The sequence below is a fragment of the Stegostoma tigrinum genome, chromosome 7 (genome assembly GCF_030684315.1).
Source record: "Stegostoma tigrinum isolate sSteTig4 chromosome 7, sSteTig4.hap1, whole genome shotgun sequence".
Lineage (NCBI taxonomy): Eukaryota > Metazoa > Chordata > Chondrichthyes > Orectolobiformes > Stegostomatidae > Stegostoma > Stegostoma tigrinum.
Window position 1 is genome coordinate 19,409,870 of NC_081360.1, and position 14,616 is coordinate 19,424,485.

Genomic DNA, 14,616 nt, shown 5'->3' on the forward strand with positions numbered 1-14,616 from the left:
GGAGCACAAAAGCTGACGTTTCGGGCCTAGACCCTTCTGACTCTTCCTGATTGCATGCAGGTTTTCTAGGTGCTCTGCTATAACCTCCTTAACAACAGATTCCAACATTTTTCCTCTGATAGAAGGTAAACTAACTGACTTGTAGTTTCCTGGTTTCATGTTTCTTCCTTTTCCTGAATTGAGAAATTACATTCACTCTTTACCAAATGGATGGTCACTAAATTCATCTCTCCCTTTCAGTACTGATCTACAATTGTTTCTGGGATGTTACTTGTATCATCTACAGTGCAGACTGTCACAAAATGCCTATGCATTTCATCCTTCATTTGTTACTACCATGTGCAACTAGTTTCTGAGGACCAACACTCAACTTACTTTTTTTGACATACCTATAGGATCTCTTACCTCTTTATCTCTTTTACTTATCAAGTTCACATTTTTTCTACCTCGTTTTTTTGCCCTTTTTATTTCTGTCATATCTTCTGACAATTGCTAATCTTTGTGTGCTTTTTATTTTAATTTGATACGATTTTTAATTTCCATAGTTAGCTACAGATGTTGTGTCCTTAGCGTGAAATTGTTCTTTCTCGTTGGACTGTATGTTGGTGCTGGGTCCACTGTTTTTTGATCGTTTATACTAATGATTTGGATGAGAATAATGGAGGCATGGTTAGTAGTTTTGGGAGTGATACTAAAATTGATATAGTGGACAGTGAAGAAAGGTTATCTAAGATTACAATGAGAGCTTGATCAACTGGGCCAATGGGCTGAGAAATGACAGATGGAATTTAATTTGGATAAATGCGAGGTGCTGCATTTTGGCAAGACAAACCAGGGCATAACTTAGTAGGGCCCTGTGGAGTGTTGTTGAACAGGGAGATCTCGGGGTGCTGATGCATTGTTCCTTGAAAGTGGTGTTACAAGTAGACAGGGTGGTACAGAAGGCGTTGAGTTCATCAGTCAGAGTATTGGCTACAGGATTGGGATGTCACAGTACAATTGTACAAGATATTGGTTAGGCCGCATACATTCTGGCCACCCTGCTATAGGAAGGATGTTGTTCAACTGGAAAGGGTGATAAAAAGATTTACAAGCATGTTACTGACATTGGAAGGGTTGGGTTACAAAGGAAGGCTGAATAAGCTAGGACTTTTTCCCTGTAGTATAGGAGGATTTGGGATGATCTTATTGAGATTTATAAAATCATGAGGGTCATAGTTAAGGTGAATAACTAAGGTCTATTCCCCAGGATAGAGGATTCCAAAAGTAGAAGGTATAGGTTTAAGGTGAAAGGGGAAAGATTTAAAAGGGACCTGAGGGCCAACGTTTTCATGCAGAGTGTGGTGCATGTACAGAAGAAGCTGCTAGAGGAAATTGCAGGGGCAAGCACAATTGTGACGTTTAAAAGACGCTTGGACAGGCACATGGATAGGAACGATTTAAAGGGATATGGGCCAAATGCAGGAAAATGGGACTAATTCAGTTCAGGAAACCTAGTCAGAATGGGCAAGTTGGGCTGAAGGGTCTGTTTCCACTCTATATGACTCTGTTTTCTGAATGTTACAGAATATCTCTTTAAATGTTTGTTATTGATCTTAACCTAATTTCCCAATTGACTTTAACTAATTCTGTCCTTGTAACCTTATCATATCACTTATTTAAATTGAATATACTTGTCTTAGACCCATTCTTCTCTCCCTCAAAGGGAATACAAGATTGAATCATGCAATGATTACTGCTACCTAGATATACCTTTACTATGAGGTAATGAATGAATTCTGTCTTGTCACACATTACCAGATTTAGAATTGACTATTCTTTGACTCTAGAATGGTCCTACTGTAAGAAACTGTCTCATTCACTCAATGAACTCCCCTTCCAGGTCACCTTTGCCAATTTGATTTTCCTGATGAAGACTTTAGCTTGAGTATCACTATATCTTTCTCACAAGCCTTTAATGTCTGAAAGCCTCAACAGGTCAGGAAGCATCCGTTCAGAGAAACATAGTTAACGTTGCAGGTTGATGACCTTTTCACCAGAACCATCTGACAACCTACTCCCACCAGTGATAACTTGCCTCTAATATGTCTTTCCTCTACCAAAACTGACTCTGCATCTTTTTCGTTAGAGAGAGATTGCCTCTGATCTGTTATACTGATGGCATCCTTAATTAACTGGTCTGCCCTTCCACCTTTGCCTCGTTTCCTACCCTTCTGAAATATTAGTATCCTTTAATATTCAGGTCCCAGCCTTTATTATCTTCCAGCCCATTCTGATTATTTATATTTATTCTGATGCCAGCCGATGTTACAACTGGACAATTTAGATCCCAGGATGAAATCTGGCCTCCTAGAAAATCATATATTTCTCTTCTTATTTACAAGGATATTGCCAAGATTGGAGGGTTTCAGCTATAGGGAGAGACTGAGTATGCTGGGGCTATTTTTCCTGGAGTGTTGGAGGCTAAGGGGTGACCTTACAGGGGATTATAAAATCATGAGAGGTATGGATAGGGCAAATGGCCAAAGACTTTTCCCTGGGGTGGGGAAAGTCCAAAACCAGAGGGCATAGGCTTAAGATGAGAGGGGGAAGATGTAAAAGGGACCTAAGGAGCAGCTAATGCTTGCAGAGGGTGCTATGTATATAGAATGCGCTGCCAGAGTAAGTTGCAGAGGCTGGTATAATTACAACATTTAAAAGGCATCTGGATGGGTATCTGAATAGGAAGGGTTTAGGGAGATATGGACCAAATGCTGGCAAATGGGACTAGATTTATATAGGATATCTGGTTGGCATGAATTAATTGAACTGAAGGGTCTGTTTCTGTGCTGTATGTCTGTGAGTCTGTTTAATGTGTCATCGTTCGCTCAACTTGCATTGATCGCCAGAGCCTGAACCTGAATTGTTTTTTTTAAATATAAGTATTGTTTTATTGTCATCTGCAATTCCAACTATTTAAACACTCTTCCTTATTAAAATTCTCTACACATGAGTTCACAGATTATTATAATATTAACAGTAAAACATTCAGAGCTTTCATTGGCGTGCCTTTCTGGAAGTTAATAATGCAAATGATTTTCCTCTGACGTTTTTAAGATGACAATAGACAGGTTGTAATAAAGGTGCTGTCATTCGTGTGACACCAACAATGGCAAGGTACTTTTTTGAAGATCAGGGACACGCTGCCCTATATCAGAAGTATCGGCTTCCTTCACCCAATGAAATCCACACCCTCATCCTCAACTACCTACAGACAAAGGTGAGCAAATAGAGAAATCAGCTCTTTGTACGGAGGGGTCTGAAATCGAGTCAGGGAGCCCTAGAGGTAATCAGTGATAATGTAATGCAGTCAGATCATTTCCAGTAGTCCTTGGTGGATATGAAAACGCACAGTACAATTTGTACTACTGCTAATACAGAAATGTCCTTGAGACAGATGATAATGATAAGCTGGGTTTGAGCTATGGACCACAACGTTGTTATCTTACACATAATACAAAGCTTCTAAATTGGAACTTATGCTACAGATGCAAATAGGTTACTCCCAACCTGCCTCACATTGTCATATATTCATATGACCAGGATTCAGTGCAGGAGGCCCTGGAGTTTAGGGTTAATGTGAAAGAGTCTTGTGATCTGTTTGGGGGACATTTATGTGCAGGGTGCGAATCCCCAGGGTTTAGTGTGTGATTATTGCCAATGTTGGGTAAATACTACAAATATATTATTTGGCATCTAACCCAGGGAAATGGAAGTTTGGACACTGCTGTGTTGAGGCAAAGATACTGTTGTGTTGTTTTTATTTTCTGCAACTTAAAGGTTAAATTTGGAACTGTGTTGTGTTGACTTATTAGTTAAACTAATTGTGTTACTTTTGGAGAAGCTGAATTTGATACTTTTGTAAGACTAGCTGGCACCAGGGTCTGTCGGGATGAAGACAATCTACCCAGGAACATCTTTTGGATTTGGTTTAAGTTGCAGTTTATTGCCAACCTGACAAAGTTGCAATCAGACCTTCAGGAAGATGAAAATGTTAGTCGTGTTTCTCTCTCTCTCTCACTCCTTCTGTGAGTGGAAAAGAAATAGCACATAATGACCAAATGAAGACCATATAACTCAAGTGAAAATCCAGGTCCAATCAATTGGTACTGAATTGAGGATTGCTGCTATCAACCGTAATAGAGATGTTAATACTGTAAATCAAAAGAACTGCGAGAAAGTTACTTCAACCCACTTTGTGGTTTGTATTCTAGATCCTTCAAATATGTTCCTTTTTGCCTCTGTTTGCTGCTTATGATGTTTCTACAGAACTGTCCCTCTTATTTTTCCTATTTGTAAATGAATGTGCATGCATGATGGGATTTGAAGGGGTGTATTATAATTTTTACATTCTAGCAATTAATAATCCATTTTCCTGTTGATAAAGGATTTTTTTAATGAACAATTTCTGTTCTTTTATTTATTTATGAAATCTGGTGTGAACTTCTTTCATCTTAAATATTGGTCGAATTCAGGCAAATGATACAGCTTAGTGATGGCTCATGGAAAAGTAGTGTTTCATTTCCAGTGCACTTTGTGGCGCTGTCTTTGGGCTCAGAAAAGTCCCTTTAAAACAGGATCGTAGATCAGAGTGCCAGCAACAGACCTTACAGTGGAGGAGTTTGTGGATTTCAGAGTGTAGGAAGTCTATAAGTTTGAGACAGGGCAGCATATCGCCATGCCAATATCACATAGAACATAGAACATTACAGCACAGTACAGGCCCTTCAGCCCTCGATGTTGTGCCGACCTGTCATACCGATCTCAAGCCCATCTAACCTACACTATTCCGTGTACGTCCATATGCTTGTCCAATGACGACTTAAATGTACCTAAAGTTGGCAAATCTATTACCGTCGCAGGCAAAGCGTTCCATTCCCTTACTACTCTCTGAGTAAAGAAACTACCTCTGACATCTGTCCTATATCTTTCACCCCTCAATTTAAAGCTATGCCCCCTCGTGCTCGCCGTCACCATCCTAGGAAAAAGGCTCTCCCTATCCACCCTATCTAACCCTCTGATGATTTGATATGTTTCAATTAAGTCACCTCTCAACCTTCTTCTCTCTAATGAAAACAGCCTCAAGTCCCTCAGCCTTTCCTCGTAAGACCTTCCCTCCATACCAGGCAACATCCCAGTAAATCTCCTCTGCACCCTTTCCAAAGCTTCCACATCCTTCTTATAATGCGGTGACCAGAACTGTACACAATACTCCAAGTGCAGCCGCACCAGAGTTTTGTACAGCTTCACCATAACCTCTTGGTTCCAGAACTCCATCCCTCTATTAATAAAAGCTAAAACACTATATGCCTTCTTAACAGCCCTGTCAACCTGGGTGGCAACTTTCAAGGATCTGTGTACATGGACACCGAGATATCTCTGCTCATCTACATTACTAAGAATCTTACCATTAGCCCTGTACTTTGCCTTCCGGTTACTCCTACCAAAGTGCATCACCTCACACTTGTCTGCATTAAACTCCATTTGCCACCTCTCAGCCCAGCTCTGCAGCTTATCTATGTCTCTCTGCAACCTACGGCATCCTTCGTCACTATCCACAACTCCACCGACCTTAGTGTCGTCTGCAAATTTACTAACCCATCCTTCTACGCCCTCATCCAGGTCATTTATAAAAATGACAAACAGCAGTGGACCCAACACCGACCCTTGCGGTACACCACTAGTAACTGGTCTCCAGGATGAACATTTCCCATCAACTACCGCCCAATTTCCGATCCAAACTGCTATATCTCCCACAATTCCATTCCTCTGCATTTTGTACAATAGCCTATTGTGGGGAACCTTATCGAACGCCTTGCTGAAATCCATATACACCACATCAACCGGTTTACTCTCATCTACCTGTTTGGTCACCTTCTCCAAGTAACAGGTTGCAGATCTCTCAGATCCTGGTCATTTATAAGCTTAAACACCTCCACAGACACACCGTTTGATTCATCAACAGAAAAACTTCCAGAATGGTGAGCCAATGTAAGTCCTACACTCCCCTGAGAATGTTTCAGCCAATTATTGCTCTCTGTGAACAAATGTGTGGAGAGTTTTAGCATGAAAGAAAGACTGGATAGTCTGGAGGATGGTCCTTTAACCTCTTGCTTTGCAAAGTGTGGAGTTTTTGCAAGAACTGTTCAGCCCCCACTGAAGTTACTTAACGTGTCAGTGTTTGACACGCCGTCGGGGTCACAGTCAGCCTGGTATAAATTTGAAATGTTTGCAGTTTTAGCCTTCTGCCCTACCCTACTCCAACCACAGACAACTCAATAGACAGGAATTCAAATTTAACCTATAAAAGAATTAATTAATGAAAAGCTACTAAGATGGCAGAGGAGTTGGTATGTGGTGGCTGGAGAGTGAGGGAGCTAATGGACACCTACATGCTCCAAGATAGCATATCCGCAGTCAGTGGCTGTAACTGGAGAAGCTTTGGCTCAGTCATTGAGCTGGAGGCTGAACCACAGACACTTACGCACTATGGACAGCACTTCGTTGGTGGAGGCAGTCGTGCCTCTTAAGATAGGGTCTCCTGATTTGGTCCATGGCCAGGAAGGTTGTGACAGCAACTCATGCCAATAAGGGGATTAAGAAAATAGGGTTGAGGAGCCACAGACCTTGAAATTGAGAAACAAGAGCATAGCTGTTACATCTTCTATGGTCAAGCATGAGGGCTGCAGAAACTATTCAATTCAGGGGCGTTGGAAGGACCTCAGCAGCAGTAGGTGACACTATGGTCAGAGGGATAGACATTGTTATGTGCAGCCGAGAGTGGAATTCCAGAAGACTGTGTTTCTGTCTGATGCCAGAGTGGGACGTCACCTTAGAGCTGGAGAGAGAATTACAGTGAGAGGGGGAGAAATCATTAGTTCTGCTCCATGTAGATACTGATAACAAAGAGGCAGCAAACATTGGTCAGCATTGTTTATAGGACACTAAACAAGAATGATAATGTAGGGCATAGTGTTCAAGAAATGACAGATACAAAGAAGAAGGGTAATGCAGAAATCATGGGGCTGCATGTTAGATCGCACAAAAATTGTTTATATGAAAGGCAGAAACTTACAAATTTCCCTGAAAAAGTCGTAAGCCTGAAGACTGGAATCCATTTAAAATTCACTAAAGGAGGACCACGAAATTTGTCTTTTTTTGAAAGAAGAGAAAATGCAAATGAAAATAATGCGAATAGTAACACTAGCATGGACTGTCAAAGATATCTCAAAAGGTAAAGATTAGCAGTGACAAATTTGGCATCATTACAGACAGACAAGAAAACCTATAATGTGAAAATTTTTGTAATGTATTTTGGGATAGTTTATAAGAAGAGTAGAGATGTAATTATTGGATTATAAATCAACGTTTCGTAACAGTTTACTCTAGCTAGATTCTAATGAATTGTTTGTGCCTTGACTGTCTATGTCTCAGACTATGAATTGTGCCTTCAAGGTTTGAAGAAGAGAAGGCTAAACGGAGATTCATTCGAAGTTTTCAAAATTATAAGGTGGTTGTGCAGGGTAAATGGAAATGCTGTTCACGCTCTTAAACCGATTGAGAATCAGATGGAAGAGATTTAACATTTTTTGAAAAAGAAACAAATGTGAGGTGATATGAAATAAAACTGGCAGTATTGCACACACGTGGCAGAATTGCAAAATAGCAACGGATCTGTTTGACAAGCCAGAGCAACTGAGGGTAACTGCATTCTTATTGCTATTGGACGATGGCTGTTTCAAAGTGTATTCCGCACTGAATCTCTCTGAACAGAAAAAAAAAATTGTGCATGGAAAAACTGCCCGTTTTGCTTCATATCACATTTCATTTCAACCAGGGCAAGGAGTGGAAATGTTGCAATCATTGACTCTTAACCCAAGTTTCAGCTGTGGCCTAGCCTTGGTATTTTTTTTCAGTTGCTTGGAGAAGCCTTCGCACTTCTGAACATTGTTGTGTGTCCCTCCCTCTCCATTGGTCAGTAGCAATGCTATTTTTTTTGCAGCTCTGCAATACTTAATCTCCGCTTCACTTGTGATACTATGTTCTATACTCTCCAGACAGCAGACTTGTCTGTTCAGTGTCTTTCTTGAAGTGCCTGTGTGTGTGCTTCATGGTGGAGTTCATGTGACTATGGCAAACCAGTAAGGACCGATGCACATGATTGCATTTCAAATCAAACAGTCTATATTGATTATTTGGATGTGAGACCTAATAGAATATTCTCCAGTTTGCTGACAACACAAAAATAGATAGGAAGCTGAGTTGGGATTTAGAAATGCTGAGTGGCAAAATATGGCAAATGAAAGATAAAATGAAAAATATGGCAGAATGAATAAAACATAAATTCAGTATTTCTTAAACAGTGAGCAGAGATAATGGGAACTGCAGATGCTGGGGCATCCGAGATAACACAGTGTGGAGCTGGATGAACACAGCAGGCCAAGCAGCATCTTAGGAGCACAAAAGCTGACGTTTCGGGCCTAGACCCTTTTCTGATGAAGGGTCTAGGCCCGAAACGTCAGCTTTTGTGCTCCTAAGATGCTGCTTGGCCTGCTGTGTCCATCCAGCTCCACACTTTGTTATCTGTTTCTTAAATGGTGAGAGGTTGGGAAAAGCTGAAGCAGAGATCGTAGAGACTGAGCCTATATACTCTAGAAGGGGGTCAGTAGACATAGTCTGAGAATGAGCTCTGACTGAGATTCAGAATGATGAATCATTAGAATTCTCCACTCAAGCGAACTGAGGATCGCCATATGCCAGACAGAGATTAATGGGTTTTCTGCAGAATAAAGGTTTCAAGATGTGGGATTGTTCACTGATGATTGCAGAGTTTAATGCCACTCATAATTCCTCAGTTAGTGAAGCAGCCCATGCCTGTACATAGCAAGACCTGGACAGTATTCAAATCTGGGTTGTTAATCTGCAAGTAACATTCCAAACTCCCTGCTATGGAAAGGATGTTGTTAAACTAGAAGTTTAACTAGAACTAAGTTTAAAAAATTATAAGCATGTTGCCAGGTCTAAGTTATAAGGAGAGGCTGGCTAGGCTGGGCCTTTTTTCCCTGGAGCATTGGAGGCTGTGGGGTGATTGTTAATAGATTTTAATGGTTAAATGTTGGGAGAACTTTTCCAGTATCAACTTGACTGTAATCCACCTCTGGGTAATATCCCATCACTAAGATCATTCATTTGCACATCTCTCTCAGTTCATCAACTGCAGGATCTCCGTGTCTCAGTTGCCTTTAGACTCAACTATTCCAATGTACTCCTGGGCAGACTGTTCCTGATGGAAATTTTGGAAAGAGGGAAAGGATTTCACTTGGAGTGTCAAAAAAAATGAAATGATTCTAATTGTGCAGCACCAGTTCTAACACATGGAATAATGTTGTAACCCATTCTGTCAGCTAATAGATGCGGTAACCCTGTGATCTGGCTGTGGCCATTTTGAAAGGGTCCTTCCTGAAGGTGCCTGTTTCCTTGCCTGCTAAAGGCAGAACCTGTTAATTATAACATTTTAGCTTCCTCCAATGTAGTTAGGACCACAGCAATGATTTCATGGGGCACATCGGTAGGGGTTGGGGTGACCCAACTCCATCCATTGTGTCTTGGCTTTTGGCCTCATTTGCAGCTGCCAGCAAAGAAACTGTTGCTGGGCACTTATAAGAGTCTGGCTCTCAAAAAGACTTCTCCAATCTTACATTGTCACAGAGATCAAATTAGCAGAAATTCTTCTCCCAACTCCTAAACAGCCTGAAAATGCAGACCCCATCCTGCCCTCCTGCCTTACTCCAGACTTGGTTGCATGGTTGCTCAATGTAAGAAAGAGGGTTGATATTTTATCTTGGACCTGTTCCTGGAAATTGTATCACATGACTATCTAACCATGTCTCCAAGGCAAACAGTCTTTTCCCCCAACTCCAAATACAGATTAGTTCAAGGAAAAGATGCATAGGAAAAAGTACATAGTGCCTTGAAAGTGGCATTGCAGGTAGACAGGATGGTAAAGAAAATGTTTGGCACACTTGCCTTCACCAGTCAGAGCTTTGAGTACAGGAGTTGGGATGTCACATTACAGCTACCCAAGACATTGATAAGGCCACTTTTGGAATACTGCATGCAATTCTTCTCTCCCTGCTATGGAAACAATGTTGTTAATCCAGTAAGAGTACTGAAAAAATTACAAGGATGTTGTCAGGTCTAAGTTATAAGGAGAGGCTAGATAGGCTGGGTCTTTTATTTCCCTGGAGCATTGGAGGCTGCGGGGTGACCTTATAGCGATTTATAAAATCATGAGGGTCATAGATAAGGGGAATAGCCACGGTCTTTTTCCAAGGGTAGGGGAGTCCAAAACTAGAGACTAAAGGGTTATGGTGAGAGGGGAAAGATTTAAAAGGGACCTGAGGTGCAATGTTTTCCACGCAGAAGATGGTGCGTGTATGGAAAGAGTGGCCAGAGGAAGTGGTAAAGGCAGGTACAGATACAACATTTAAAAGACATTTGGACAGGTACATGAATAGAAAAGACAAATGGGACTAGTTTAGTTTGGAAAACCTGGTCGACATGGATAAGTTGGGCTAAAGGGCCTGTTTCCCTGCTGTATGACTCTCTACAAACTCTTTTTTCAGGTGCTACAAGCTTTTTCTTCTGGGTGTCTTTTTAACTTGTATTTTGTTTCCTGATGTATTGATACTGTGGGAAGTAAGTGACAGCTGGTTAACATATGGTTGTAAGTTGATAAGATTAAAAATTCAGTATAATTCACGGTGTATAACAGATGAAACTTGTGAATTCTTGCCAGAGTTCAGTCTTCGAATACTTAAGACTGATTCTCCTTGTGTACACATGATAAAGAATCACAACCAATATCCAGGTCTCCTGATGGTTTCTCAAAATAAACCATAACAGACATGATGGAAGGCCAGTGCTGCATATCTGGAGATAGACCAATTGAAGATAGACGGCCATGTGATGACACCTTCAAGAAAATGTCAACCTGTGTCAGCAATTGAAGTGCTAACCTTCCTTTGACCACAGGATCCATCTTTCAACCCAAGAATCAGTTTGATTGTGCAGTTGCATATCATGCAGTTGTAAACAAATGAAGATGTAACTGCTGAGTGTAGATTGCATGTTTTACTCAGAAGGTGATTCTCTTTTCAGAAGGAGAAGCCATTCACTCTCGCAGTGGATGTTGGATGTGGTTCTGGTCAAAGCACCAGAGGATTGGCATCTCACTTTGAAAAAGTGGTTGGAATTGATGTCAGTGAAGCTCAGATTGAAGAGGCCAAGAGAATGGATGGACCTGATAATGTCTGTTACAGGTAACTGTAGTCATCTCAAGATTTTACTAAGATTACAAAAGTTAGAGGTGCAGACTTGTCCATCTTGATATCAGACCACGAGATATAGGAACAGAAATAGGTGTTTCAGCCCATCAAGTATTCTCCACCATTTACCAAGATTGTGGTTAGTTTGATAATCCTCAACTCAACTTTCCTTTCTGAATTCCTTGCTGACTAAAATCCACCTATCTCAACATTGAGTATACTTAACAACACATTCTCAACAGCCCTCTGCAGTAACAAGTTCCACAGATTCACTGCCCTCAGAAGAAATCCTCCTTATCTCCAACTCAAATGTGCATTCCCTGCTCTAAGATTATTTCCTCTTGACTTGAACTCTCCCATAAAGGGATTCAACCTGTCAGTGTCAACCCCGTTAGGTCACCGCGGAACGTTTTATGCTTCAACATGTCAAGAGAAATTAAGTTTTATTTTAGAAAGTTTGATCGCAATTGGAAATAAAAATCATGACTGTGGGAAATTTCAATGTAGCGAAATGAATGATAACAGGAAATGTAAATCTTGGTGCAGGTACAAGGTTTCATTAGCGAAAGTGGGAAAAAAAATTTGCATGTAATTATTAGTCATTGACTTAAAGAATGATGCATTATCAGCAATGAAGTACTGTGCTTCATCTTTAGTTTATTTGATAATTTCAATAATATCCCTGTATAATTTATTGGTACGGCCAAGATTAAGTTGTTCGCGATGATGGACTGGCAAAGGGTCAGTGCTCAAGTCAGCCTGTTGTACACAGTGATGCCTTGTGCATCACAATATGTACACTGCCTGCTGATTCTGAAATCACATGATCTCCTGCAGAAGCACAAGTCCACATAGATTCAGATCAAAAGAGTGGAAATCAAGACATTTCTCTCTGATACCTTGAAACAATCAAACCAAATCCAGTAGCTCATCCTTGGCCTGGTGAATGTATCCCAGTATCTATCACTTGCACAAGGTTAGCTGAATTGAGACGGATAAGGACCCTAGCTCTCCTGTGAAGAAATTCAGTGGATCGGTATACAGCCAGTGGAACATCAGCCTTCAAAGTTTCACCCTTCTCTGGGAGAAGAACTACTGCCTGATAGCAATACAAGATCTGTCTTTGTACAAGTTAATAGTGACCCTTGATCTTCCCAAACCTATCTAATTGAAACAAGGTGTTCACTTACACACCGTCTAATCCCTTCATCAAATAAACTTTCAATCAATTCACCCCCAGATCTACTCTCTGTCATTCTCCTGCTATTCCCGACTATAATGCAGGGAAGTGAATATGCTTCAAATTGAGAATTAATCTTCAGACATCTGGATTTTCTCCAAAGCTTCAGTATTACCGTTCAGAATGCATTCTGAACTGTTTGTTTTAGGTCCAGACTGGTTGACTTGCCTACTCTGAAATCCCATGCGCACACTTTTGTTTCATCGTACAATTTTGGGATTTCATCAGCTGATCCCTATTTTGGCTGAACTTGGATGTGAGTCTCTGTCCCATAATCAAAGTTATTAATAAGTACAGCGAATAGTTGAGCTTTAAAAAAGAGCTCAAGGAACATTATTATTCTTGCAAACCCTCTTCTGCACAATTCCCAAAGTCTCAAACCATCTGTTCTGTGGTGACAAACAGAACTGGGCTCAGTAATTGAACTGGAATAATACCAAGGTCTTTTGAAGGACACAATAGCCACAATTTTGGATAGATTGCCTTTAAAAGCACGTTGCTTCAGTGAAGAAAGCTGGCAGGATCCTGGGATGTAGAGCTCTGATTTGTAAAGAGATCACTTTTTAAAACAATGTGATCTGATCATTCGTGCAGGAAGATTGGTCATATTTGTGGTCATGGAGAGGGTGAAGAGGATATGCTATCTGGGAAGAGACTTGAGCTATCAGAAGAGACCAGATAAAGAAGTAGTAATTTCATTGGAACAAAGACGGGCTAAGAAAAATCATTTTAAAAACTGATTGAAATTTCAAAGATTATGGATGTAAATTATTTCCATTGGTCCACAAGTCAGCAATTTCAGTGTATAATTATTGATTGAAGGAGAGTGGAAAGATTAGGAGTTTTTTCATTGCATTTTTAGATCATGCTGTGTCCTACTAGAAAGGAAAGGATAAAGAAGCTGGATCTCTTTTCGTAAAATAAAAAAGGCTCAGAGGTGACAAGAATTTGAACCTGTGAAAGGTTTTAGTTAAGTGGATAAGGAGAGTGTTCCCACTTGTGGGAAAATGCATAACTAGAGGCACTTTTAATATAAGATAATCACAGGAATGCAATAGGGAATTCAGACAAAACCTCTTTACCTATAATGTGCTGTGAATGTGAAGCATGCTACTGTAGGGAGTGGGTGAAGTGAGTGTATAGATGTAGTTTGGGGATAAAGACACACGTAGGATAGGGACAATATAGAGGGTTACAATGGTAGATTCAGATGAGAAAACATGACAGAGCTCAATCAGAACACAAGCCACGGAATTAGAGTTAACTTTATTGTCACTTGAGCTTGAATGAGCGCAGTGAAAAGTTTGCAATGTCTCCACTTATGGTGCCTTATTAGGTATGGAATAACTAGGTACAGTTACTAAAGTATTTGTTACAGAATTGAAAGAATAGTAAAAATCCAGCATAAGAATAAAACGTTTTTAAGAAGTACTCGAATTGCAGTCCTTTTCACCAAGTCTGTGCCAGCACCCTCCCACCAGATCGCACTGGGCTTCAAAACTTGATGTCATGCTTCCAGTCCACAAAGGACCCCCCCCCCCCCCCCCCCCCCACAATCCCAGCCTCCGGCCTGGGACTCACCTGCCTCCGGTCCAGGACCTGACCACCCCCCCCCCCCCCACCCCCCCCGGTCCCGGCCCCACAACCCTCCGCTAGTGTTGGCTTCCAATCCAAGACTTGCCTCCACCCCTCCCCCTGTGCCAGCCTCTGTCCCGGGACTCACTCACTCCGTCCCCCACGCCAGCCTCCAGTCCGGGACTCACCCCCCACCGCCCATGCCAGCTTCTGGTCCAGGACACTCCTTCCCCGCATCCCTCTGCACCAGCCTCTGGCCTGGGACTGGCCCCCAAGACTCTCAACAGGGACTGGTTGGGCCAAATGTCCTATTTCTATGCCATACATCCCATTCTTTTGTAACGGATGGTGAATGCAGGTCCTAAAAATATAGTATTTGGTGCAGGGGAATATACATAAACAAGTTATTGGGAGTGACCAGAGAGTGGAAGTAAT

General features: G+C 41.2%; 1 protein-coding gene across 1 annotated transcript in view; it reads left to right on the forward strand.

Moving 5' to 3' along the window:
- The first annotated feature begins 2,879 nt into the window (after window positions 1-2,879).
- LOC125454254 (putative methyltransferase DDB_G0268948) overlaps window positions 2,880-14,616 on the forward strand; it is a 30,760-nt gene continuing 19,023 nt past the window's right edge. The window contains exons 1-2 of the mRNA XM_048534842.2: window positions 2,880-3,259; window positions 11,200-11,360. Of these exons, the coding sequence (XP_048390799.1) occupies window positions 3,149-3,259; window positions 11,200-11,360 (272 nt within the window). The 5' untranslated portion in view covers window positions 2,880-3,148. The remainder of the gene's footprint in view (window positions 3,260-11,199; window positions 11,361-14,616) is intronic.